Source organism: Podarcis bocagei (assembly GCF_964188305.1).
Source record: "Podarcis bocagei genome assembly, chromosome: 1".
In the NCBI taxonomy this organism is placed as follows: Eukaryota; Metazoa; Chordata; class Lepidosauria; order Squamata; family Lacertidae; genus Podarcis; species Podarcis bocagei.
In genome coordinates, this window is record NC_138125.1 from 68,874,085 (window position 1) to 68,901,576 (window position 27,492).

General features: G+C 40.8%; 1 protein-coding gene across 5 annotated transcripts in view; it reads left to right on the forward strand.

Annotated features, from left to right (window-relative positions):
* Positions 1 to 27,199, forward strand: part of SYT9 (synaptotagmin 9) — an 86,276-nt gene extending 59,077 nt beyond the window's left edge. Inside the window, exons 4-8 of one of the 5 annotated variants that reach the window (XR_014009196.1) lie at positions 16,225 to 16,345; positions 17,316 to 17,487; positions 19,316 to 19,445; positions 20,031 to 22,624; positions 25,637 to 27,199. Coding sequence is in view for 3 of the 5 variants with exons in the window: in XM_081198364.1 (XP_081054490.1) it covers positions 16,225 to 16,345; positions 17,316 to 17,487; positions 19,316 to 19,445; positions 20,031 to 20,138 (531 nt within the window). In the remaining 2 variants the exon portion in view is untranslated. Of the gene's footprint in view, positions 1 to 16,224; positions 16,346 to 17,315; positions 17,488 to 19,315; positions 19,446 to 20,030 lie in introns of all 5 variants that reach the window. The other 4 variants (XR_014009197.1, XM_081198364.1, XM_081198363.1 and 1 more) reach the window with 4 other exon arrangements.
* The last annotated feature ends 293 nt before the right edge of the window (positions 27,200 to 27,492 follow it).

Genomic DNA, 27,492 nt, shown 5'->3' on the forward strand with positions numbered 1-27,492 from the left:
TTCAACACACAGACAAAAAAAATATTTTAGATTTTATTGGGGGGCTACTACTGCAGTTTTGTGTAAATTCTCTTTTTAAGAGAAGCTTGTTCTTTTTTAAAAGTACATATTCATAAAAAATAATCAATGTTATGAAATTATCCAACTGAAGTGGCATTTGGGGCATAATAGAACTATGGAATAATAAAGGTGTGTAATTGGAAGATTCTGTCCATCCTTAATGGCACACGTTGGGACTATATTCCTAGTCTGGGCTTCAGGCAATAACATTTGCAACCTGCAAACTTGTGGTAGAGCAGATCACATGGAATGTCCCCACCCCAGTCCAACAGGGGGTTGCTGGAGTCAGACATGTTCATCCTTATTCTCTCCAGGTCAGCACCAATGTCATTTCTGTTCCGTGTTTCTGCCATCACAGCCGTATCGCCACTTTAGCAGTCTCCTCTACATTTCTGATAGGATCCTCCAAATCACTTTGAAGTTGAGAAACAGTAGTTTCCATCTTCTTCTTTTGTGTGACCTCAAGAAGCCACCCTCCTGTTTTATCTCTGTTCCACAGCTGCTCATGTTTGGCCTGACTGAGATTAGCTTTACGCTCAACCATAGGGTTGCCAGATTTCAAAAAGTAAAACCCAGGACACCCTGAAAGTTATTGAGCTTTTTTTGTATACACACACCTGAAATGTTGTTGGTTCCTCCCACTTTTGCTTCTGCAGCCCCCTGTGTCATCCCAGAGGGTTGGAGGCCCTTTTGAAACAGTGTGGAAGGTGAGGCAGGAGACTCAAGAGGAAAGGGAGATATTCTAAAATTCAACACATCCCTTCCATTCACAGAAGGCTCCACTGGAACAAAGAGGAAAACTATTGGATAAAACTCTCTATTTATTTAAACCTTTTAAAACCACACCACATTGCAATTGCCCTCATAAAGCAGTGTGCAAATTAATTGCACAATAGGCATAACTCTTGGCACTGAAATATTTTTCCCAGTTAACTGCAATGTTCCTATAACATTCACAACATTCTAGTTTTAAGAGAAACTGCAAGTACAGCAGCCAACGCTTGAAATCTTGGTTCTCTGGAATCTTTCCCTAGAATGAGATTATATAAACTTTGTCCTTTTTATATTGGCCAAGCCTTGGAATTGCCTCCAAGCAATTTTATACATGCTAGTTTACTGTCAAAATGCACAGTATCCCTGATGGAACTTTTTTGGGTGGGGGGGGGGAGTAGACCTTCATCTCACTTTTGTTTAGTTTTTTAAACAAGTCAGAGAATATCCCCATCTGTTTCTTTGCAGATGAAACTATAGAGTCTTTCATTAGCCTTGAGAATTCATCTCTCAGAAAATCACAGTGTTGTTGATGCTGGTTAAATTCATGGAGTCTAAAGAGAATTTATTTGTCCCCCTGAATTGCACATACTGTTCTTGTTTGAAATGCCTCAGGCTATTTTTAGCCTTAAATCTGCAAGATATCAGAACCATAGGTCACCCTCTATTGAACAGGGTTTGATCCCTCTCCATCCCCACCCTGATTTTTTTTAGGATTTCATGTCTGGTGTATGCAGCCTGTGCTCTTCTAGTTTTCTTTTTTTAAAAATATAGTTTTTCTTCCTCTTCTTTTGGAAGCTGTCTCTCTTGAGAGCATAACTGGGTTATACTGGAGACATATAATTTAATGTTAGATTAAATTACATCAGATTCAGTGATGCCTGCAACACCAGTTAGATTCCCCAAACGATTCTGGGAAATGAGTCCCCAAATTTCATGGGAAAAGAAGAGAACTAGAACGTCACATTTGCCTCATGCACATTAGCTCAAAATAGTAAAGAGAGGGAGAAAAAGCAGTGTTTTGCAGGGTCATGTAAAACATCTACTTAAAGTATTGCAAGCTCTTTCAAGCACCAATGCCATGGATTACAGATTCAAGTTAAAATCTAGTGTACTTGCTTGTGACCAATAACCACCTTGATTTTTCATATTTTCCCTCTCCTTACATTTTATCTTTAATAGGTGGCCAGTTTCTTAAAATCTGCTTCTTGCTCTGACTCCCCGTTGACTCAGTATGAATCAAAACCACGTTGCAGAGGCGTGCATGTGAACAGTGTTACCTTGTGAGCAGGTCTCATCTTGCAGACCTTTCCCATTGTCAAAATGTTGTCAGCGACTCCCAGCCCAGGACAGTATAAAGAGAAGGGTAGATTTCTTACCGTCCTTTTTTATTCAGTATTCACAGAGAGAGGCTATAGAATCCAGCCTCCTCATTCGTCACCTCTATGGGTGCTGCTATGTGCCGTCTGTCTTTGAGCTCTTTGTTCTCCTACTTTCAAGGCTCTCCGGGTTCTGGGAGATGGGAGTCTGGAATGCTTTCTAACGACGTGTCTGCCAGGTGTTGCTCTGGCTCTCCCATGATTTCCCAACTTTCCCCCTCATCTGCCTCTGAGCTGTGACCTCCTTCAGACCCTGTTGTAAATCTATAATGTCTTCCTCTTCCTCCTCCCTGGAAGGGTCAGGCTGAGGAGGTGATCTCCACCATTCCTCCTCTGCCCAGTTCCTGACACCCATTGAGACACCCTTTGGCAGGTCATAAAATCCATTGGAAAGTCTTATATAAATTATCTGGCTCACATATCCTCACTGTTCCATAGAATACCATAGAATTGTATCGAGTTGGAAGGGACCCTGAGGATCATCTAATCTAACCCCCTGCAATGCGGGAAAATGCAGCTGTCCGTTACAGGGATCAAACCTGCAACCTTGACATTGTCGGCACCATGCTCTCACCAGCTGAGCTATGCAGCTTCACCCACATTTGCAAAGACGTGGGTTGTGAAAGCCATAAATAGATAACTCTGCCTGGCCGGGGCAGGGGCACATAATTAATCAGAAAACGTCTTTCTCTTTCTTCCCTTCCTCACAATGAACTTCTTTTAGAGAATGGAGCACACAGAATGCTAATTGCATTTTATTTAAACAAGCCATAGCTTTGCTTATCCAAAGTTAGTTTTGTTTTACCGCTGCTCCTCTCATGCTTTTGTTGTTTGATGAGCAGTGTGATCAAACAAAGTATGGTTATCCAGTGGTTCAGAATTCACATGCAACAAACAGCAAACCAAAGTTAAAACTAGCATGGTTCATAAGACAGCAACAAACCATGGCTTCAGATTGTGTGTTGCTGGCAGTAAAGAAATCAAGACCAGGGTTTACATATCTCACTAAGCCATGGTTTAATAAACAAGTGAGACCTCTATCGTTTCCACATAGATACTGCTGAAAATAGCTTATGTGGGTGAATTGTACTCATTCCACTTTTAATATGGAGGCCTACTTGCCACATGGATTCTCTGTCCCTCCCAGCAGCCGCTCACTATGAGGAGCAGGAGTTACTTTTTCTGTTTCTCTTGGAACTTGAAGGAGAGTCCTCTTTCCTTTGACAGAATGGAAGGACAGTCTAAAATAACCCAAAGGGAGGGCTTTCTGATTTGAAATATCTCCATGTTCTAAGAACAAAAATTACTTTCTTGAAGCATCTTGGTATATATTTCTTGTTTTTCATCATTGGGCTGGTGCAACAGACTTGTTTTTGTGTAGGAAAAATGACCACTTGCATTTGTATTGTTACAGTATTTGAAATCTTTGTAAGAAATTCCCTCCTAGACAAATGGCAGGCATAACTTGTCACCACCATGAGTGCTTAATCATCCAAGGTCCTTTTATCAGAGAGAAAATGAATCAATCTGGAAAAGAGCTGGATGTTAGGTATTGACAGCTTAATTAAAATTATAATAAAGATACCAAAATGGTTGTTAGAATTTCCCTGTCCCAGTCTATTACATATGTTTTCCTAACCACACTTTGCATTCAGAAGCATAAGTAGAATCCAGACTTTAATAATAATCTTAGAGCCTGTTTTTTGTCTGAAAGAACCAAAGTCTCAAAACTTTATGCTGATTTCCCTAAGGTGCTCAAATTGCTGGCTCCTCTAGCGGTAACTAATAGCAGTCCTAGGCATGTCTACCCAGAAGTAAGTCCAAATAAAATCAATGATATTTACACCCAGCTAAGTATGAATGTTGTATTTAACAGTGAACTACTAATGAGGTTTCTGTGATAGTTCTCACAACACTGTAGTCAACAGGTACTTTCAAAATGGCACGTTACTAGATAGCTAGTAAGTGTATGCTTCAACAGTTGAAAAGAATTGAGATTTTATATTAGGTTGAAAAGGAAAGGGATGGCAACCCACCTCATTTCAAGATTTATGCATTTTAACTGTGTGTAGAAGCTGTGTTGCTATCACTGGTATGACACGGTGAATACTTCCTTGCTGTTTATCAAACGACTGCACAAATCTGAAAAATAAAAAGTTTCCATTGGTGTATTGGAAATTGTCCATTGGGCAGGGTGATCTGCTACACAAAAATGGCACATAGTGTAATATAAAATTGCATTCATACGATGGATGTAACAAACTTTTTACGAGAAATTTCATTGTACATGCAGACACATTCACTTGATATTAAGATGACTGTTTTTAATGCCTTCAGCAATAAATAATTGTGCTTTGGGGATATAAGTGTAAACCTATCATAAACCCATTGGTTAAGACTGGTACATTTCAGTTTTCTTTTGTAGCTTTTCATTTGATATGTAACAAAGATGAAAAACTGTTAATGGTGGAGATAGTCCAGATATTGCTGGCAAAAGATACCGAAATGTAAAAATATGAAACTACATCTGTTAGGGTGTTGTGGAAATAGATATGGCATCACAATTCACACAATCAGTTCTCACCTGGGACTCAGCTTCATTGGCAAAGAAAAAGTGCTTTATATGTGTTGTTTGTGACACCAGTGACACCAGATGGCGCTTTGGAGTTCCGTTTGAGCCAACCCGATTTCTCATACAAAGTTTAAAACGCGTTTAACTGAAATGCTTCTTTGATGTGTCTGGATCCAGCCCTGCTTGAAGCACCTGAAGTGTTTTGTGATGCACTTGATTGTACGGCCTGCCTTTTTTTTTAAGCTGCAATGTTGGGCTCATAAACTTTCCTTATTATTATTTCTGATGTGAAAAACAACATTTACATGGAAGTTTGGGCCATGCCAGATTTTTTGGAGGTTGTTTTTCTATGCAAACATTGATAAGGCATCAGTAATGTGGGAAATTTCCCACCTGAATTAATTTCCCACCAAATCATTTGTAGTCCTTAGTGTGGAGTAATGGAGGGAAATAAGATACTTTGCTGGTTTCAACTAATTCAGTGTGCTAGTGGAAGCCAGAAGAAGCACTCCCACATGCACAGGGGGGTTTCCCTCCCCTCCATCCCACTATGGAAGGGGGGGAGAACCCCAAAAACAGCACAGTGGGGGGGGGGAGATCGTTCTGACTGGCAAATAAAAAGCCTTGTGCTGACAGAATGATTATATCAGTGGTACGTTGGACTCTACCCACTGCCTTTTCGAAAACGTGAAAAGGTTTGGAAAAAATGTGAAGACCATTCATCCCAGCTTCAAGTAAATGCTGTTGCTTCACTGGAGCTAAGGGCAGGTTCTTAAAATACTCATGTAGATAAAAATAAAGGTAAAGGACCCCTGACAGTTAAGTCCAGTCGCGAACGACTCTGCGGTTGTGGCGCTCATCTCGCTTTACTGGCCAAGGGAGCCGACGTTTGTCCACAGACAGTTTTTCCGGGTCATGTGGCCAGCATGACTAAGCCGCTTCTGGCGAAACCAGAGCAGCACATGGAAATGCTGTTTACCTTCCCGCCAAAGCGGTACCTATTTATCTACTTGCACTTTGACGTGCTTTCGAACTGCTAGGTTGGCAGGAGCTGGGACTGAGCAGCAGGAGCTCACCCTGTCGCGGGGATTCGAACCACTGCCCTTCCGATTGGCAAGCCCTAGGCTCTGTGGTTTAGACCACAGCACCACTCACATCCCAATACTCGTGTAGATACCCAGGGACAAAGCACACTTGTACAGCTGCTGTGTCTTCATTTGCATATGTTTTAATGAGAAGGACTGGGATGATAATAATAGAAGTGGGTGGTTCATATTTGAGGTGTCGCCTGTCATTTTGTATTTAGACTGTCACACTGAAGCACAGAGCAACTGTCCCTTTTTTAGGGTACTTGGATTATACTTCAAACAGTTTTAATAACATAACTTAAAAGCTACTTTTATGTGCATTTTCTTAGGGAAAGTATTGCTGGATTTAGAACCACCTTACCTAGTAGATCTGGAAGCCAGAGGCTTTGAATCTAGTGTTGCCTGAAGCCTCCTGCTTTAAGGATACACCTTGTTGTAAAAGAAGTTCCTTTAAATATGAGCGTGGTCTCATCCCTGAAACTTGTTTTTAATATTGAGATTTGGTCTATGTAAAATAGGAAAGGCAAGAGAGTCTCTGAGCTAGACCAGATTAAAGGGAATGGCTTTCTAGCCGGAGGGGATGGCTTTAAGGCAGTCCATTAGTTGCCGTAATTAACAGTTGCAGTTTATCCCAGAAAATCACCAGTCCTTAGATCACATCTAAAATTGGCATCTTTGTCGCATCCCCCCCCCCCTTCAACAGGGCTCCTGTGCTTTATTAACAGCTGCATAAAGGATAAAAACTCAGTAGGTGAAGGTTTTCCATTCTACATTTCCATTCTGACAAAAAAATGTGTCCTGTTTAATGTCTAGTTGCCATAAAAGGCATAGAGGAACTGCTAAGGGGAGAATATGTGTCTTAAGAATGAGTAATCTTTATCATAGGCACCTTAAAATTTTCTTTATTTATTAAATTTGGATCCAGGAAATCTGCCATTACATACACTGTACGGTGTAACAGAAATGCTGCCTAATTCAGCCAATGGCCACATTTGAACATCAAACTGAGCCATCGTTTAGGGTGTTGTGAATGAATGTGGCCTCCCCTTGGGCTTGCACCCACACCCACAACCTCCTTGTCTTCTTATACATCCAAGAGAAAAGGAGTTCAGAAGCTTTCACTTTCAGTTCACCTTGTCATCCCAACTGAGGACTATGGTTAAAATTAACCATATAGCAACCGTGGTTAATTTTAACAAGCCAGCTGCTGAAACCACAGTTTAAGTTGGGCTGTTGTTGTTAATTAAGCAGGTGGTTAATTTAGCATGTTCATACCGTGCTAGGCCATTGTTTTAACATGATGCCTGAACACAGCCAGTACTTTTGGACTTACACAAGCCTCTTTAATAGCAGTTGGATGATCTTTAACTACTCCCATCAATTTCATCATTACAAGAAATCTGATTTTGTTGTTGCACAAGAGGGTTTTGCACTTAGCAGACACATAGGCCATTGCAGTCATTCATGATATGAACCCTTTGAAAGTTTTAGCAAAGTTTTGTATTAAATGTCATCAACTGTACTGCTAGGTGAATGTTTCTTTTCACTGAGTATTTCTAGATTACAGGTATAATCTCTTTCACTATTTTGATTCATTATATATTTAAGCACAGACATTTCCTTACAGAATTCAGAATCTGCAATGGCTAAGGCACTGTCTACTTCATTTCCCACTAGACAAATATTTGATCAGAGTAGAGTCATAGTGACAATTAATTGATGGCCATTCCAAATTAATTAATAGGCAAATGAAGCTGTTCCTTTCGCACAATGATTTTTTATTTTATTTTTTGCTCACACTCCCTATGCACCCTTGCGCCTTCTCCAAACCCACTCTGGAAGGTTGAGGGGAAAGGTCAGAACAGATTGGGGGGCAGGTAGAGGAGATGGAGGCAACGTACCATTGCACTGCCAGAAATCCTGCATAACAGAACTACTTTGTTGGGTACTTCCCAAAGTGTTTAGCTTTGCTTGCTAAATTAGATCACTTCCTCATCCAAATTGCCCTATTTTTCTCAATCCATTTCCTCCCCCCCTTTTAAAATCCACATCATTGTGCAGTGTGTCTTCATATTGGAGCTGGTACCCTCAATGGCATGACACTGTATTTTTTTGGTGCCTTATTTATTTTATTGCCTTATCCTTTTTTTTGTAAAATGCTTTGAGGCTTTTTCTACAATCAAGGGATATATCAATTTCATGAAAATAAGTGATGAGGAACCAGGATGTAGACGCTGGAATGTTTCAGTAGTATTAAGCTAAGAGTAGGCTTACGTTTCTGCGCTCTGCCTCTCATCTAGTTAACCTGGTTAGTCCAATAAAAGGTAACTCTGTTTATGTTCAGATTTCAATTTTCTACTACCTGTTAATGCTTCAGACTGTTGATTACATTTTAGTATCATTCTGATAGGCTTCTCAAATATATCCACAACCTAGTAACCCAAACCATCCGCTGAGTATCATTGCTAATGTAATAGTCTCTTTAATTCTAAATGCTCTATTTCAGAATACTGAAATGTTTTCTCTATAGGCCATTGAAGCCTATTACAGAAAAGTAAACGAAGTCCTGAATGAAATTGTGTGACTGATTAAGAGCGTGTTATTTTAAGGCGAGCGCTGCCGATAAAATGAATGTGACATTTTATTATGTGTATAGTGTCACAAAAGCTTTGTCGTGGAGTGCTTTGTATAGGCTTTTGTTTTAGCGCTAATGCTTTCCCCCTTTTCCACACAGATTAAGTACCTGAAGTACAAGTAGGAAACCATTTTTTTACAAGCAGCCCCAGTGGAGGCTGGTCCGTTTAGTGAATGGGGCAATGGGGCGCACCAACCAAAAGGGCTTTTAGGGAATCCAGCTTAGCCTGAGGAAGGTGAGAGGATTGCTGGCATGTATCTCAGTCTTCCCTCAACCCCTTATTTCCAAAAAGATCAGAGGTTGGCACTGCTTGCCAGCTTCCTTCTCCTGGGCCTCAGCATTGCCCTTGTAGAACCGAGTGGGGAGGAGGGGAGGGTGGGGACAAAACTAGAACTGGCTGTCGTTGCCTGTCAGTGGCTCTGGATCCACCTGGATCCCTACCAGTCCCCAGTGGGCACCAGCCACTACTGCCTTTTATTTTACATACAAGTAAATGGCCTCAAAATGACTGTCTTAGTTAATGATGGTAGCCTACCAGCATAGTGCCTGGCAGCATTCAACATTATGTTGCAGTCACATGTTCAGGGATCCCAGAGATTTGCAAAGCTGCAGTGCAACATGTGATCACAACACCTTTAAAAACAATCACATTTCAATCTGTCTTGCATTCATCTAAATAGATTTTTGTTGTTTAGTCGTTTAGCCGTGTCCGACTCTTCGTGATCCCATGGACCAGAGCACGCCAGGCACTCCTGTCTTCCACTGCCTCCCGCAGTTATGTCAAACTCATGCTGGTAGCTTCGAGAACACTGCCCAACCATCTTGTCCTCGGTCGTCCCCTTCTCCTTGTGCCCTCCATCTTTCCCAACATCAGGGTCTTTTCCAGGGAGTCTTCTCTTCTCATGAGGTGGCCAAAGTACTGGAGCCTCAGCTTCAGGATCTGTCCTTCCAGTGAGCACTCAGGGCTGATTTCCTTCAGAATGGAGATATTTGATCTACTTGCCGTCCATGGGACTCTCAAGAGTCTCGTCCAGTACCATAATTCAAAAGCATCAATTTTTCGGCGATCAGCCTTCTTTATGGTCCAGCTCTCACTTCCATACATCACTACTGGGAAGACCATAGCTTTAACTATACAGACCTTTGTTGGCAAGGTGATGTCTCTGCTTTTTAAGATGCTGTCTAGGTTTGTCATTGCTTTTCTACCAAGAAGCAGGCATCTGGGGTATTTTTAAAGAGAGCTCTGCACTTACAAACACCTTATGAGCTCTTCAAAGCCGTTCCTTTACTAAATTTGGATTTTTTTTCTTTTTTAAGTCATAAAAGCCTACCTTATGTAAGCCTAATAATGCTTACAAAAGTTTCTCGTACAGCTTGGTAAGGATCTCTCTTCGCACTTGCTTCTGTCATCTCTCTCACCATCAGTACTGCATAAGCATTGAACTTCTATCCCTTTCAATATGATCTGATTAGAAGTAGAATCTCATAGACAGTGCAGGAAATGAGTAGGCTGGCTTGTTCACTGCAGCTGGTAACACAGGAGAGGCTCTTGCTAAGGAAAGGTGAATGACAGTCAAGAACCAAACTTACTTCCAATGTTTCATTCAGGTATAGCAACATCATTGTGCCAGCATAGCATCTCCTTCCCCTCCCTTTGCCGGTCCATTGGATGGGATTTAGTCAAGACTGACTGTTCTGTCTCCCCCACCCCACCCCTTTCCTCTCCCTGAGAATGATGAGATAATTTTGTTCCTGTGTCCATTCATTTTTTAATTAAGTTGTTAAGAGACACAGGGTTTTGGGTGGCCATGTGTGAACTCAGGCTACAGCAGAGGCCTGTGCACTTGTCCGTCTCCTTTTTCAGTGTGGATAATTGAGACGTGCTGAGTGGAAGAATCTTTAATTTAATAAGATTTCACAATCCATATGCCATCTAGGACACAGGGGAGACTTAAATTTTCTCCCTGGTGCTGGTGATGAAAGGAGAAGGTGCTTTCAAAAGAGCTGCACCAGTGCAAGATTTCAAACGACGAAATACTCTTGCTGTTTGTTTATAGCACCCAGTGAAGTCATCCAGCTCCCATAAGAACGTCCACTTAAACAACAGAATTCCTGCGGCCCTGCAGGCTCGCCAAATCTGTTTTGGGGATTGCCCCAGGTTTCCAGAGTGGATTTTCAGAGAAGCATGGGAGACATATCTCTTGAATTGTCTGCATATAAATCCATAACTCGTGTCTTAATGGAGTTGAGACCCAAAAGATGTAAATTCTTGGTTGGTGAAAGTCCTACACTCAAAGACCTTTGAGCATCGTCTTACAGTCAGGAGCAATGAAAGCAGAGGGAAGCAGATCCTCCGCACCCCTTCTTGCTTCCATGCTTCTTCTTATGCACTCTTTCGCGCATGCTAGCGCACACAATACAGAGCCCCTCAGAGTGTGCTGCTGGTGACTCTCCCTTCTTCTTGCTCCTTCAGCTTCTGTATGGATTGGGAATTGGAATTAGGGCAGGGAAGTCTCTGTTATCCTCAGGGCACCTGCACCCCAAGAGCTTATTTTAGTTCAGCTATTCGTTGAAGGTTGGTTATCTAAAATCATTCTTAGGCTGGCTTGTGCCCAGCATGTACTGAAGCCTGACAATCTAATTGGAAATGAGAAGGTGCAAAGTAATAAAGATTGCATCTTTATTAATTTTCCCCCACCACAGTAAATTGCCATGATCCCTTTGGTCCACTGTTTCCCAGCATTTTTTCCAAACAGCTCGGCATGTGGTAGAGGTACTTGTGCTACACAGTCGCTTTGGGCTGTATGAAAAACACGCAGTGTGATTTATCAAATTTGCTGGTGTTTGTCACATCATTCTTTTGTATTTCATTTTTATTAAAGTTTGCCAGGAGCTGTAATAGATGCGAGCAGTGCAGGCCAAACAGTGGGTAATCCTCTAAGGATTCAATCCGAGCCTCTGTTTCATTTGTAAAGCTGGCTTTTGAGAATAGGTGCACCACATGTTCTCCAAACCGACAACATATTGCCTGTGGCAAAATTTGAATTGTACATCTGAAGCAGTACTGAGCCCCTGTGTTTATCACTGCCATGGTGTTTCAACGTCTTATATTTTTTAAGGCTCTGATGCAAAGATTCAAACCGTGAGTTTGATTTCTCCTTTTAGCTCTCCTTTTGTGCATTTCTGGTCATGGATTTTATTTTCATTTTAGATAGCTTCAGCGATGAAGTGAGTTTTGTCTGGAACACTGTGCATTAAGTTGTCCACGTTGCGCTAACAGAGGCAGACACTGTGACATTGGAATTCAGGCACACCAAACTAGTCAAGTTCATACTTACTAAGCAAATGTTTCCACAGAACACTCTAGCAGAAGAACATAAGAAGAACCTTCTGCATCAGACCCAATGGTCCATCTATTCCACCATCCTGTTCTCATAGTAGCCCTCCTGATGCCTGTGGGAAACTTGCAAAGTGGACATAAGCGCAACTCAGCCCACCTGCCACTCCCAGCGACCGGTACTCAGGGGCATACTGCTAGGACTTAAAAATTATTGATTGGTCTAGAGCTGCATAGGGGTGATAGCACACAAACAGCCAGCGACTCCCCAAACCTGTGGGTGAGTGGAAAAGAGGACTCATCACCTGGACCACTAGCTGACAGACGAGTATAGTGTTTTATTATTTAGCAAGAAAATAAATAAATGATGAACATCCTTCTCACCCAGAAAGAGTTTATACACTTACAAGTAGAAGAAGACATTCGTCACCTCTGGAGGTGGAAATTCAGCCTCACAGCAGGTAGCTATGGGTTCTCCTCCTTGCTCTTGTCAACTTCTCTTGTCTTGCACAAATCATGACATTAAACTTCAATCTCTGATTGGTCAGGGACCTCTAAATGGGCATCACCCCTTCCCTGGAGGGGAGTGTGTTAATACTTAATTCAATTTTTGCAACAAAAAACCAAAACCCCTGACCATTACTCGTTTTCTGTCCTACTGCCTTGTTGATTCATCTCTGATCTCCGGACATCTCCTGGTTTCCCCCTAAAAATAGGTACTTATTCTGAATAGTGTCCCCTGATGTGCTGACTTTTCTTGCCTTCCGATTTCAGTTCTGCATTCTGTGTTCCCATCCTGTTATCCTTAATATCTGTACCCTAAACGTACTAGATGACGATGATTACGGTAATTAAATTCATTAGTCACTTCTCTTTTTTTTGCCACAGCAGTGCAAAGCGACTCAACAATATTTTAAGCAAAAAACCAGCATTAAAACCAGCATTATATTTCCCCCTCTTGAAATCCTTTCCCTATGTATAAGATACTGTCAGCATATGTTTATATACTGAAACGTGTTTTCGCCAAAATGGTAAATCTAAAACTCCCAACACACTGTCAGTGGAGGTAGAGCAGAGCCATCACAGCTAGTAGCTGTTGAGAGCCAGGTGCTCCATAAATTTGTATAATCCTCTTAAAGTCAGCCATGTTGGTGGCCCTCATTGCCTGCTGAGGGAGCAAGTTCCATAGTTGCTGCCTGAAGAAGGTCTTTATCTGTCCTGACTCTTCTGACATTCAGCTTCATTGGATGTGCCGGAGTTCTAGTGTTATTGGAGGGGAGAGAAAACTTTAATTTATCCACTTTAAGCACACCATACGTAATTTTATACCCCTCTATCTTATCTCCTCTTATTCACCTTTTTTCCTAAACTGGAAATCCTTGAATATTGTAACCTTCTCTCCTTGGGAAGTTGTTCAAGTCCCTTCATCATTCTGGTTGCTCTTTTCTGAACCTTTTCCAACTCTACAATATCCTCTTTGAGGCAAGGCAACTGTACACTGTATTCCAAATGCAGAATTATAATATTGTCAGATTTATTTTCAGTTCCTTTCCTAATTACAGCTATTGCACACTGGGTTGGCATCTTCATCAAGCTATCTGCTATTACCTTGAAGGTCTCATTCCTCGTCACTTACCGCCAGATCAGAACCCTATGTGAAATTAAGATACAGTGGTACCTCGGGTTACATACTTAATTCATTCTGGAGGTCCATTCTGAACCTGAAACTGTTCTTAGCCTGAAGCACCACTTTAGCTAATGGGGCCTCCCACTGCCGCCACGCCGCTGGAGCACGATTTCTGTTCTCATCTTGAAGCAAATTTCTTAACCCGAGGTACTATTTCTGGGTTAGCAGAGTCTGTAACCTGAAGCGTATGTAACCTGAAGCGTATGTAACCCGAGGTACCACTGTATTTTTTTTTACCCCAACGTGCATCACTCTACCCTGTTTACACTGAACTGCACTTGCCATTTTACCACCAATTCATTCAGTTTTGGAGGGGTCCTTTTGGAGTTATTCAAACTCTCTTTTTGTTTTAATGACACTGAACAATTTTGTATCATCAGCAAACAGGGCCACTTCACTGCACACCCCTAAACCTATATCATTTATGAACTAATTAAAAACACAGGTCCCAGTACCAATTTCTTGGGGAACTCCATGTTTGCATTTCTCTCCATTTGGAAAACTGTTCACTTATTCCTCTCTGCTTACTGCTGCTTAACCCATTTCTGATCCACAAGACGAGCTTTCCTCTTATTCCATGACTGCTAAGCTTACTCAGGAGTCTTTAGTGAGGTACTTTGCTGAAAGCTGTTTGAAAGTCGAAGTATGTAATTTGGCTCAACTCAAGCTATATGCTTGTTGACATTCTCAAATACCTAATAGATTTGTGAAACAAGATGTGGCCTTGCAGAAGCCATGCTGACTCTACTTCAGCAAGTCTTGTTCTTCTAATGCTTGGTTATTTTTTATCTTTAACAATACCATCCTAAAGGTAAAGGTAAAGGGACCCCTGATCATTAGGTCCAGTCGTGACCGACTCTGGGGTTGCGCGCTCATCTCACTCTATAGGCCGAGGGAACCAGTGTTTGTCCGCAGACAGCTTCGAACTGCTAGGTTGGCAGGAGCAGGGACCAAGCAATGGGAGCTCACCCCGTCGAGGGGATTCAAACTGCCGACCTTCTGATCGGCAAGTCCTAGGCTCTGTGGTTTAAACCCACAGCGCCGCCCGCGTCCCTAATACCATCCTTATACCATCCTACGTCAATACTAAACCTTGATCACCAGAGGGTCACCATTATCCTCATTGTTCCAGGCATTTCTGATGGAGAAGTTTACACTGATTAGTGAGTCTGATCTTATCATAGCATATGCAATTCTAAAAGGATTGTGTTCTTACCTTACTTTTGTTACAGAAATAATGCAAAATAAATGCAACTGCTGTTAATGAAAATATAAGCTTTTGAGACAAATTACATGAAATCCTAAATAAAGATTTAAGTATTGAAATTTAAGAGGCAGGCCTTTCAAATTTTCCACTCTAGTTAATATGATTTCTTCAGGTAAATTAGCTTGAAGCGTTAAGAACATCCCTGTTTTACTACAAATCATTATTTCAATTTGATGCAAAATGTCATGGAGATTTCTAGTTTCAAGATCACATATTAATTTGACTGAGTGGAAATGTACACAGTAAGCTTTGTGCTTTCTGGTGTTTTCAAATTCAATTATAATCAAACAGCCCTAAAAAGAGACTTCTTTCCTAGTGTAGATTTTTATTACCAAATGGGAAAGATTCTTATGATTCAGAGAATACAAACGTGAAATTTTACTTAAAATAAAATGTCTCCTAGTGTTAGTAGGGCAGCCTTTCCTCTCGGTTTGCATATTTGCTTGGCAGGAATGGTTGGTTATTGGGGCACAGATAATAATGACTTGCTTCTAGCAGGCAGCTATGCTTACAGGAAATGAGGGGTGAAATTTGAGAAACCTGAGGAACTTCTTGCAAGGCCTCAGGAACTCTTGAAATGGTTCAGAGCAACCTTCACCAACCTTGTTCCCTCGCTTGGTGAATCATTCTCATTGTGCAGTTATTTGGCTGAATGTCACCCAGTACCTCACAAAATATTGCCTCTGAAGGTGAAGATTTCGTTTAACTGTACTTCATACCATCCTTTATACTAATAATTAATCCTTCCCGGGTGGCTCCTTCTGTAGCCAAAAGCACAAGCCATACACAAGAGCAAGGTACAGAAGTGCAGAAAAACTTGAGAAAACTAATTAGGAAGGTAAACACACAGAAAGCCCAGCGAGGACATAGCATGCTCAATGGCCATGGAATGTTGCCTGGCTTCGAGGGAAAAACAATGTACATATCACATCTGTTAAAAAATAATGTCTGGAATGTATTACGGCAGTAACAACACAAACATTTGAATGTATGACAGCATCAGAAAAGTGACGTACAGAAGTAGTTGGCTGCTGACTGCTAAATTCTGATATCCTGCTGTGGTCCTCATTGAGATACAAGGACAGGCAGTGCCAGGGTGGATCTACACAGAGGGGAAAATCCTGCTATAAATAAGTCAGAAATTAATTCATTATAACAAAAGAAAAAAAGTTATGTAAAAATTGCATAGAAATTTTATTTTGCTCTCTTGTGCTTCCTGGTGTTTCATGTTTATAATACATCCAAAGCTTTTTTCTTTTTCTTTTTTTACTAATGTAGCTGAGTCCCCAGAGTGAAAAGTGGGCACAAACATTGTCCTTGCTTTAGATCCATAATATATCATGGCAAACATAAATTTATTTTGGACATTTTAACTGATGCAGAGAGACATTTTCAATACTGTTCCAAATGTATTTTATTGTCTTACAGGACAAAGTGGATCTTGGCGAGTTGATGTTTTCACTTTGCTATCTTCCAACTGCTGGTAGACTAACTATTACTATAATAAAAGCTAGAAATTTGAAGGCCATGGACATAACAGGAGCATCAGGTAGGAATGTTTTTTCATTCTAATTTAAATGTACTATTTAGAAAGTAATCATGCAAGTTTAGCATATGCCCATCCTAGCATACTCTTTCCTTTGAGTACTATAAATGCAGTAGTTTGTTAGAGGGGGAAAGTATACTTGATCCTGAACCATTTCATCAGTATTTTTCTGTACTGAGGTAGTGGAATATCCCAGAGGCACATTCCTTGCAAAAATGTGCAAGGGGTCTGCAGTGATCCTCTTTTAAAACATTGTCAGCAGTACTTTGTTACACAATTAATCAAAAGTATAGCCAGGCATCAGGGATAAAATAACTCTGCAGAGTAGAAATACATCCCAAACCGACCTGAAATTGCAGGTAAGACACGCACTCCACCCATTACCAAACTACATGGCTGTTTTAATTGGGGTAGGAAAACCACCCCAGTTTATTTCCAATGCTTCTTGCAAGCATTTGAGTTGGAGGAACCACACACTGTCATCATATGTACTGAAGAAGGGCAAAACTGTGATTCTGCCATCTACTTTGCACCATGATACGGTGGTCAACAGAGTGCAGAAAAACTAGACATCATCCTGCAGTACAGTGCCACTACAGGTTTTGACTGTCTCATTTTGGGTTGTGGGTGTGGCATATTTTATTGCATATTTCTAGTCCTTTAACAAATTCTGTATTTTAAATCAACCGTAGTTTTTAAATGGAGATCCTATTGGGGTATAAATCTTCCCCCATGAATGAATAGTGTCATCTAAGACACAACAGAGAGCGAGGTTATTAACTGTAGAACATGGTTGTTGTTGTTTAGTCGTGTCCGACTCTTCATGACCCCAGGGACCAGAGCACTTTTATTTAAAATACAGATGACAAGATTATAAGGAAAAGGTATCAGAGAAACAAATTTGGTGCGTTATTGCTTTAAACTTGTGATTATTTTGAAATAAACCAGTATGCTTGTTATGTCCTTCACACAGATCCCTACGTGAAGGTTTCACTAATGTGTGAAGGGAGACGATTGAAGAAGAGGAAGACTTCCACTAAGAGGAACACCCTTAATCCTGTTTATAATGAAGCCATAGTCTTTGATGTCCCTCCAGAAAACATTGACCAAATTAACTTGTTTATAGCCGTTATGGATTATGACCGGTGAGATATCTGGTCACCTCTGACTAGTGACCTAATCAAATCGAATGACAGTAGTTGGTTTTGTCTTCTCACTGCCAGAGAGGAGAAACAAGATCTCCCTTTGACAAAAGAGCTGGGGATGAATGAATGGCAGCAGGGAAATGGATTTGGGTGGACTTAGAATGAGTGATGGACAGAGAGTGTAGGCAGTGCCAGATTTATGTATAAGCTAAACAAGCTATAGCTTATGGGCCCACTTTCTTGGGCGCCCCCAAAAAAATTAAAGGGGAAAAAACCTGGATGTACATTTCCAAAATATAATATACTTCTTCTTAATTGTATTTCAGTTCAACAATTACTTTGATAAAGTACATATTTTGTTAAGTGCAAATGGCTTTAGATACCGATTAGGTCCATAAATTACCATATAGCATATATTCAACACAAAAAACAGTGACAATTTGTTGTTGACAAAGGACAGCTGGACATATAAAGGGCCCCATTACCTTCAGTAGCTTAGGGCCTCATCAAACCTAAATCTGGCCCTGAGTGTAGGTTGACAGTGTGGCTGTGAGAGTTAGAGAGACCAAAGGAGAAATGGGATGAAGGAGATATTAAATTATATATTTAAAAGAATTTAGGATAGTCTAAGATAGCCATGCTAAGTTGGGAAACTGGAACTATTCAGATTCTGTATATAAAGACTGCTTGTTCCGCATGTTATGTTCCTTAATTCACATCTGGGTGGATTCTCAGATAAATATGTTTCATCCCATGCATTTGGTGCATGTGTAACTTGAGGTAATATAAGCCAGTAGGTGATAGCAGCAGGTATTTTGAGAGAGATCTGGACTCAGTAGAGCAGCTGTGGAACTGACTTTAGTGACCATTTGGAGGCAGACCCTTGTGAGGGACTGCTGGGAGTGTCACACTCCCCAACTCCTCCTTTACTGAAGTGCTTAAAAATATTGGCGTTTCGGACCAGTTAAGAGAGGTGATAGCCTAAGAACTTGCACACATCATAGGCTGTTCTCTGGATCTGCTCATTGGTGAAATCTCGAAGGCTGGGAAATCAGTTAACATTGGGCAAATCTTCTTTCTCCTCATTTGCCTCAGTTTGTGTGTGCTTTTTGCCTCATGTGATGGGAAACCTTCCTGGTAGGCTGGAGGTATGATATCTTAAATGGCGCCTCCAGGCTAGGGATACACCAGAACCCAGTATAGATTAAGGTGCAGTAGCAAGGGAGAGGTGTAACACTAGCACACACATAGCATTCCTTTCTGGCTTCACCCAACAGAAGCTGCTTTGGTGGGTCCACACTGACAACATGTTCCCTAGAATTAGTGAAAATGTTGAGAGTATGAACAGTAAATGGGACTTTAATAATGTCATTATACCTTTACATGGGGCTTGCAGTTGTCTCCGCCTGCTCTAATTTATATACAAGAATTAAACTTCCATTCCCTGAACACCAAAATACACATGCCGCTAAATAGGTATATGCCTATCACGTGAAGGTTTTTTTTAAAAAAAACAACAACAGCAACTGTAAATTGCATCAGCTAAGGGAGGTTGATAATTAATGGGATCAGAACAAATGGGGGTGTGGGGGTGTTTATTTAACCCTTTCCTCCCCTGCTATGGAGTGAGGAATTTTCTGTGCAAATTTCCTCTTCATGCTTGCTCAGGTCCCATTAGCATTAAGTGCAAAAAGATACATTTAAAGCCATGTCAACTTGAGTCCTTAGATGTGTTTCCAAATGCTCACCCTTGCTCGGAGAGGGTTTGAATTACACGGTTCCTGGATGTGAAATTTTAAGAAATAAATATTATTGAACCTTTTCACAGTGTAGGTCACAATGAGGTCATTGGAGTCTGTCAAGTAGGCAACGATGCGGAAAGCCTTGGGCGAGACCACTGGAACGAAATGCTCTCCTACCCTCGGAAGCCCATCGCTCACTGGCATTTGCTTGCAGAGGTAAGACTCCTTCGCCTGACACACTGCCTTTTCTATTATGCTAGAAGCTCTTAAAATGACCCTAGTGCTGGAGAAAACACCTTCCCCCCCCCCTCTTCAAACAAGAATCCATTTGCTTAGACTAAATCCTTTTAAGACACATCGGAATCCGGAAGCTTAAAGCAAGACTGATGTAGAGATCAAGCGAAATCTGATCCCGAGAGATTTTATTTTTAGTGCAATGTGAAAATACTTCCAACTTAAAGGTAAACCCATATATCATGCATATGTGGATTTTTATAATATCTAAAACTTTGGGTACATATACCAGTACATCCTTGTGTACTGGATTACGTCTGTCTTTTACAGATGGTGGTGTCCACTGGATTACACATATGAAGAAACTACTAACAGGGCTTATGGTTATGTTTATATACAAGACAGAAATAATGATTTATTATCTGGTAATAATGTAAGTCCACGCCAGTGTCCAGAGGGATCTCAAATTATGTTGGAATTAAAAACGACCTCAGAGTTCAGGACATGCAGTCGAAAGCTCTCCTCAAGTTACAATTAGATTCCTCTGTTTCTTTTGTCTTCATTTAGGGCCCTATTCCACAGAAATGTTATGCGGGCCTTCTGCGCATGGATGGCTGCCGAAGAGGCTTCCTCACTCTTTTAACCTATTCAGCAGAAATTTGGCATTCCTGTTGAACCCTTTCTTAGCCATTTTCTCAGGGGCCATTCCGCAGAGTGTCCAAAGGGGTAAAGACATCCCTTCAATTCCATTATTTAACCCTCACCCGCTTTCCCAACCCCAGAATACATTAATCCCAAACCACAAGATGCAAAACTTCTGTTTGTTAGATGGAAATGTACTTTTGTTTCTGAAGCTTTCTGTAGTTTGGATTCTAACATAGATACCCATGTCTATCTGTAACACCCATATTGTCATCTATACTCCTTAAATGAATTGCATTGTTAGCCGTGTTGTTTCAACCCACATAATGCATTTTTTGAGATGCATGGAAAATAAAACATTTTATTGTGATAAGTATTGTCATAGGTGGAAAAAAATGGAATTCCTTTGTTTTATATACCTAACCCCACTTTATATACCTAACCCCATTAGGTCAGTGGTCAAACTATTAGTAGACAGTTTTTGTTTTCATAATGTATGGATTACAATACAATAGTGATACAGAAGTTCCAGTAAGTTGTGTGTCATATCCCTTTTAAACATCAGTGGCAACTGCCCCCACAAAACCGAGAGAGCAGTACTGTGCCTCTGTGACTGACCGCACCATAGATTTTAAAAATAACACAGGGCTTACTACACTACCCAAAACCGAAAGAGAACGTGTCTCAAGGTGCTGAAGAAATATATAATTGTGTGTTTGTGTGTCTTATTAATTTTAAAATGCAGTTGTACAGTAGGAAAAAATAAGGGGGAAATCATTAAAGTACAACTGAACAAAGACAGATCTCATATCATTTTTCCTGTAGAACAAGATAGATAGATGAGGTAGAAGACCAGGATGCAGAATTCAGAAGAAAAACAGGAACCTTCACAGACTCTCTTCACAGAGAGCCAGTGTGGTGTAGTGGTTAAGAGCGGTAGTCTCGTAATCTGGTGAACCGGGTTCGCTTCCCCGCTCCTCCACATGCAGCTGCTGGGTGACCTTGGGCCAGTCACACTTCTCTGAAGTCTCTCAGCCCCACTCACCTCACAGAGTGTTTGTTGTGGGGGAGGAAGGAAAAGGAGAATGTTAGCCGCTTTGAGACTCCTTAAGGGGCGTGAAAGGCGGGATATCAAATCCAAACTCTTCTTCTTCTTTCCAAAAGTCAGGATCATGTGGAGCAGAGGGCTGGAACCCTTTGGAGGTAGAATTACTAAAAGTCAGAAATGGAAACCACACATTTGTAAACACGTCCGGTGTAGCTTGGCCTTCGGGCACATTTCAGAACAGCCCAACGTGTTTTGGCCAATGACTGTTTAAAGGTTTTCTTCAAGGGCTATAAAAACACAATAATACACCACATGAATAAAAAACGGAGTGCATATTGAAACTAGAGACTTTGGTGGCACATGGGCTTAAAGAAGACTTGGATTTCCTTCCACACTTGGAGACATGCCCCTGGGGGTTTTTTTTTTGTTTGTTTTTTTGCACTGTCATGTTTAGAAGTGAAAGTCCTTGATATTTTTATCACAAATTAACAACACCTGTGTGAGATTCATTAGAAAAGACACCATTTGCTGCCTTCAGACAACAATTCCAGTTGCCAGTTAATGTGAACAGAGATATGGGCAGGCCATTTGTCAATTTAAGAAAGTATACATAGGCTCATACGCAATTTGTATATGTTCTTACAGCCCCTGAAGAAGTCATCACTTGGTGTGAGGAACCTATGGCCCTCCAGGTGTTACTGAACCAGAACTCCCATCAGCCCCGGCAAGCACGGGCAATGGCAAGGCATGATGGGGGTTGTAGTTCAACAGCATCTGGAAGGCCAAAGGTTCTCCATACCTCTGTAGGCCGAAAACACTTCGGGCTGTTGCGAAAATAAAATCCATACGTTTCTTCAACGTCCTGAGAAACACTCTCTTTTGGTTTTGGGTTCATTTTGGATTCTCTCCACTTTTTGCATTTCTTTTTCACTACAGTACAACAAAACTACAAGCTACTCCCACCCATAGCATTTTGAGAATTTGGGTCTCGTGGAATGAGTCATGCACTGAGTAGTTTTGACAATTGGAAACCACCCAAGTACGATTAAAGAAACAAATATAAGAGTTAGATTAAAAAGAATAGACAACAATATTAGGCCTATTCTAGTGGTTTAAAAACATTTGGTGAAAAAGCCTGTGGACTTCACTCTTCTCCAGGCACGCATTCAAATCGAAAGCAAATAAAGTAGGTTTGTGGTACGGCCAGACTTGTTGATTTTATGACATGGTAGTCTTTTAGCAAGTTTTGCTATTTAGATTACAATTTGTTTGGCCTAATTCAAATTTGTTATATTTGCTTTGCAGCTCTGATCCTAAATGGTTTGAAAAATCTGAGCCCCAGGTCATCTCCCTTTGGGGAAGGCCGAATAAACTGTAGTCCAATTAGCAAATCTTGGAGAGAGACTTTCAACACAGCAGCAACACCTCATCTGGAGAAAAACAAACAAACCACTAAAGCACTTTTTACATGGTATGCGGAGATTGTTATAAACCAAAATGTGAAATGACTATCAGACCCTTAATGGAAAATACGTAGACCAATACGTCTTTGTTACCTTTCTTGAGAGTGAGGAGTTGGGTATTTTTGTCAATCTGAAAAGCCAGTGCATAGAATGTTCAATATTAATAATGGGCATCACTAAGTAAAAAAGAAAAATCAAAAATACAGTTGTAAGCCACAGTCATTCTGCTATTGGGAGCACTGTCTAGTCATTAAAAAACTTAGATGAAATATTTATATTCTGTTTGTGAATCCATATTAAGTTGTCAAATAACTGTTCCAAGTTTGTAGAATAAATCATTTCCATAACCATCACTTAATCTTGTCCTGTTAACCATATATACTTCAAGTTGGCATCTGCAATGTATTATTAGTTAAATCTTGCATAGTAATATAATAGAATTCGGATTTTTGGGTTGGGTTCAATTCGGCCTTCCTTTTCAGATTGGACCAAAACAGTTCTGGGATGTTGGGGAGCTGGGGATCTGTATTTTTCTTGCTTTCTGGCATGCTTGGGTACAACTGCGCATGCTTGCAAAAGCATCCAAGTCTGAAACATGAATTACTCCAAGCCTTTCCTATCGCCTACTGTTGCCTTGTTTTCTTTGGTAAAAATGCCAACAGCAGAAAGAGTTTGTAGCTCTTTCCTAGCCCACTACCTTCCTGATGGTATCATGAGGATTTCCACACAGCACACGTGAAGCCGCATACTCCAAATTAGTATATTTTAACGAAGCCCATTCTAAAACAGGAATAGTTAAGAACAATAAAAGCAGTAAGAATTGCAAATTAATTTTACTCCCGTCATTTCCTCTAGCTATATATCTTTTCCTGAATAAGAGAAGAAAATAATGGCAATTATAGAAAACTCATAGTTTCCAATATGATACTGGGCAAGGTTCAACTAAGTTCTTGCATGCACAGAATGAGGACTGATCACAGAATGGGACTTTCCTCCTTCTCCTCACCCCCATGGACCTCCTAAATTTGCTCTGAAGGATTGAGGAACCTCCAGAACAATATTAGGGCACAGGGGAGGAGATGGGGGAAGTCCCACTGTGTGAGCTGGCCTCATTCCCCACATGTCTACCCCCCCTTAGCACCACCTTGAATTCCACCCATTGGATGGAATTAGATATCTATGCAATTGGTTCCTTTTACAGCAGGCCATATGAAATACAGAAACTGTAACGGATTGTGCTGAAATGCATTGCAATTTAAAGCAAACTAAAGGAGCATTTTTTGTTATGCCATTTTTAGGCGCAGTATCTAGGATCAGAAGTCACAGATACATTTTTTAAAAGATTAATTCCTGCATCATGTAGCCTCATCATAGCCCTCAAGTACAGAACAGACTATATCCATCCTGTGACAGTTTCCCGTAAATGGAATGGGTCTGTGTATCATTTACGTATAGGTGTTTGCCTTTTTTTAAGGAACCCTAATAAATATACATGTGCTTACAAGGTTTCTTTGATGGCTTCTTTCTTTCTTTTTTAACATTTTACAGCTCCTGAGAGCAGGAAGCAAGTCCCTCATGGCCACACAGGTAAAAATGTTTACACAGAAAAAGATAGCTGGGGGCAGCCAACTTTTTCTATGTACAACTCCCCAGGAAGGACTGCATGGTATGGCGTACAGTCACTTCTTGGGAGCATTTTTAAAGGCTTTTTAACCTGCACAGCCACAGTGGACTTAATAGCGGATCAAAGCAGCTGTAAAAGGTTTAAAAAGAAAGAAGGCACCCCTCAGACCATCTCGTAAGCACTGTTGCCATATCCAGGTGTGTATCAGTTTGTAGATTATGTGGACAATTACATATATCTACATTCTAATCAACACAAGGGCTGGGGGGAGGGTTGGAATGGTTAGGTTTGCTTTCAAAAATCCATAGCGAATAAAGTTCCTCCCACCTTCCTGCTCCACCATTTTTGATGAACATTTGGGGAATTTTCTGACTCCCTCTGCTGCTACATGTCAAATTCCCAGGTGAAAATACAGAACGCTTCTCCCCGTTGGGATTACTTGAGAGGTATATTCATTGTTCTTTGCAGAAGTATTAACTGAATGTGAGGACTATAGTCACAGAATTAAGCTGCATGGAGTGTCCCATAATAATTAGCATTGGTAAATATTACTTGAGCTTGTCCTCACACCTGAGACCTCAGCCTACTTCCATGTTAAATTTAATGTTGACATTACCCATGGAAGGGTTTGGGACCCAAGACAGGATTTCAGCCTTCAAATCCTTTTTTTCCATTTGCAGTGAGCATGCATAAAAGTCCTTAAAAGTGGGATGAATCATGCCATCATTGAAAGCACTGGAGATTATAGCAGCACTTCTGAAATATTAGAGGGTAGGGAGAGACGGCAAGCCTACCTAAACTGCAGGAAACCAGGCTAAAGGAATCAGTGGGATACTTATTTTGGAGCTATCTTTTTCTCAGTGCTCAGTATCCAGGAACACTTAGAAGTACAGCCTTTTTAATATATATATATTATGGCTAATGAATGGGGAAGGGAGAAAAGTTAAAAGTAGGCATAACTTAAATTGGACCAAAGCAGGCAGAAACGTCCTGAGTTATCACACTGTTCTTTCATTCTGTCAAGAGCAATGTACTATAAAATGACTGTACCTCAGAGTAAAATTGGAAAAATAATGGCAGTGGTATTCATAAGGAAAGAATTCTGCCATACAGTCCATTTTTTAAAAAAATAGCTGCTTCTGTGAAAAACCACAACAGAATAATACTACATACAAAAAAAAAAAAGGGGAAAGGGAGAGCATTAACGTCTACTCTACTTTTGTTCCCCCTGTCATTAATAGTTGCTTCCTTCTTCATAATTGTGTTTTATAGTGCACACACAAAAAAACAGTTGAAAGAAATAAGATGTGCCAAACTGAGGTGTGATATTAATGGAACTATGCATTCCGTGTGGTCTATCTTCAAGCATTGCATTAAAAGGTTGTTTCTAATACAGTGGGTTGGGCAAGGAACTGCAGCTGGAAGCACGCCTGGGTCCTGCAATTCTCTCAAAGGGCCTCCATCTCCGTGAAGGGAAATGAACTGTGTACATCCAAAGGACTGTGATGGGGCCACACTCAGGAAGGATGGGCAACACGGATGCACACCTCCACTGCTAAATAAGCTAACAAAAACCACGCGGACAAAGCACGTATAGAAGATGGACTGTAAGCACCCAGGCTCTTTTTTCCCTCTGTTTGTTTTCCATTTCCTCACTGTTTCTGTTTTCCTTTGGCCGCTGCAGAGGGAATACAGGTAGCTAACAAATGGAAACACGCCACAGTGTGCTTGTAGCTGCTTGGAAAGCTGACTGGCTTTCTCATCTTACCAGATCTTGCTGTACTACTACACCTGATCTGAGGAGGAGGGAGTGGTAAAAACCATTGTGACGACAGCGCTCCTCGGGCATTCTGCATAGTTGTGATGCACACACTTTGCTTCATCACTTTCCACACGATGATTTAAATAAGTGCAGTGGTACCTCAGGTTAAGTACTTAATTCATTCCGGAGGTCCGTTCTTAACCTGAAACTCTTCTTAACCTGAAGCACCACTTTAGCTAATGGGGCCTCCCGCTGCTGCCGTGCCACCAGAGCACGATTTCTGTTCTCATCCTGAAGCAAAGTTCTTAACCGGAAGCACTATTTCTGGGTGAGCGGAGTCTGTAACCTGAAGCGTATGTAACCCGAGGTACCACTGTGTTTTAAAACAAGTGGGGAACCTCCATGGGTAGAAGTAACTAGATGGCTCATAAATACACCATCCAATTCACCGTTGTGTGAACCACTAAAGAGGGCTGGTGTGGGAGGATGAAACACAGCTAGCTTACTAAGTGGTTACAAGCACACCAGGATGCAAATCAGTGATGGGGAGCCCTCAGCCTTCCAGATGATGTTGGGTGCCCAACTTCCATCAAACCAGTCGTCATGCTCAAGGATTGTGGGAGTTGTAGTCCAGCAAAACCTGGAGGGCCTCAGGTTCTCCACCCTTGGTGCCCAGGCACATGACTTGGTAAACAGTAATCTGTATTCACCCATAATTATCTCTCAAACTTGCAATGTTTTGTTTGGTTGCATGCTGGATAGTCCTCCTTCATTTTTATTTTTATTTTTCTTATTTTAGGCTCATCACAAAAGTATGTAAAGAGATCTGTTGTATTTAAATATGACTTTGCTTTGATGACACACAGACATTGTACTATACTTTTAATATTTGTTGTTCAATGAGTAGTCCTGGTACATCTATGTTCAGTGTCTAATTTGGAGCGTAAACCCACATCCTTGTCAAGGCTTTGTTAGTTTGATGGACTTTTTTTCTCTTCGTTCAGTAGAGGTAATGCATGATTGATTTGCAGTAACAGTTTGAGGGGCGAAATAAATTTAACATTTCTTAATTTTATAAAAAAGTATAACATTCTTATAAACACAAGTAAAATGTACTGTGGTTTCATTTATATAGATCTAGTCTGTACGAATTATTTTGTTCTTAATAAAATGACGTAAGAAATTGTGCTATTGTAATTTATGCCTATTTTGTATTTATATATTAAAGTTGAAGTGAATGTTTAAACAGCCCACATTCAGTGCTTTAAAAGTGTTTTAATTCCATGTTCCCTGATAGCAACCTGTGGAGTAATTTTCTCCGAATCAAAGCCATAAATTAAGGCTGGAAGCAAAATAAGCAAGTACCATATGCAACAAGGAGAGGACAATGCAACAGATACATTATTTGGGTTCCCTGTTGGAATGGAAATCTGCAGGATAAAACACAGTTTCTGCAGAGTTAAGTATTATTTCCTTAAGCACCACTGAGC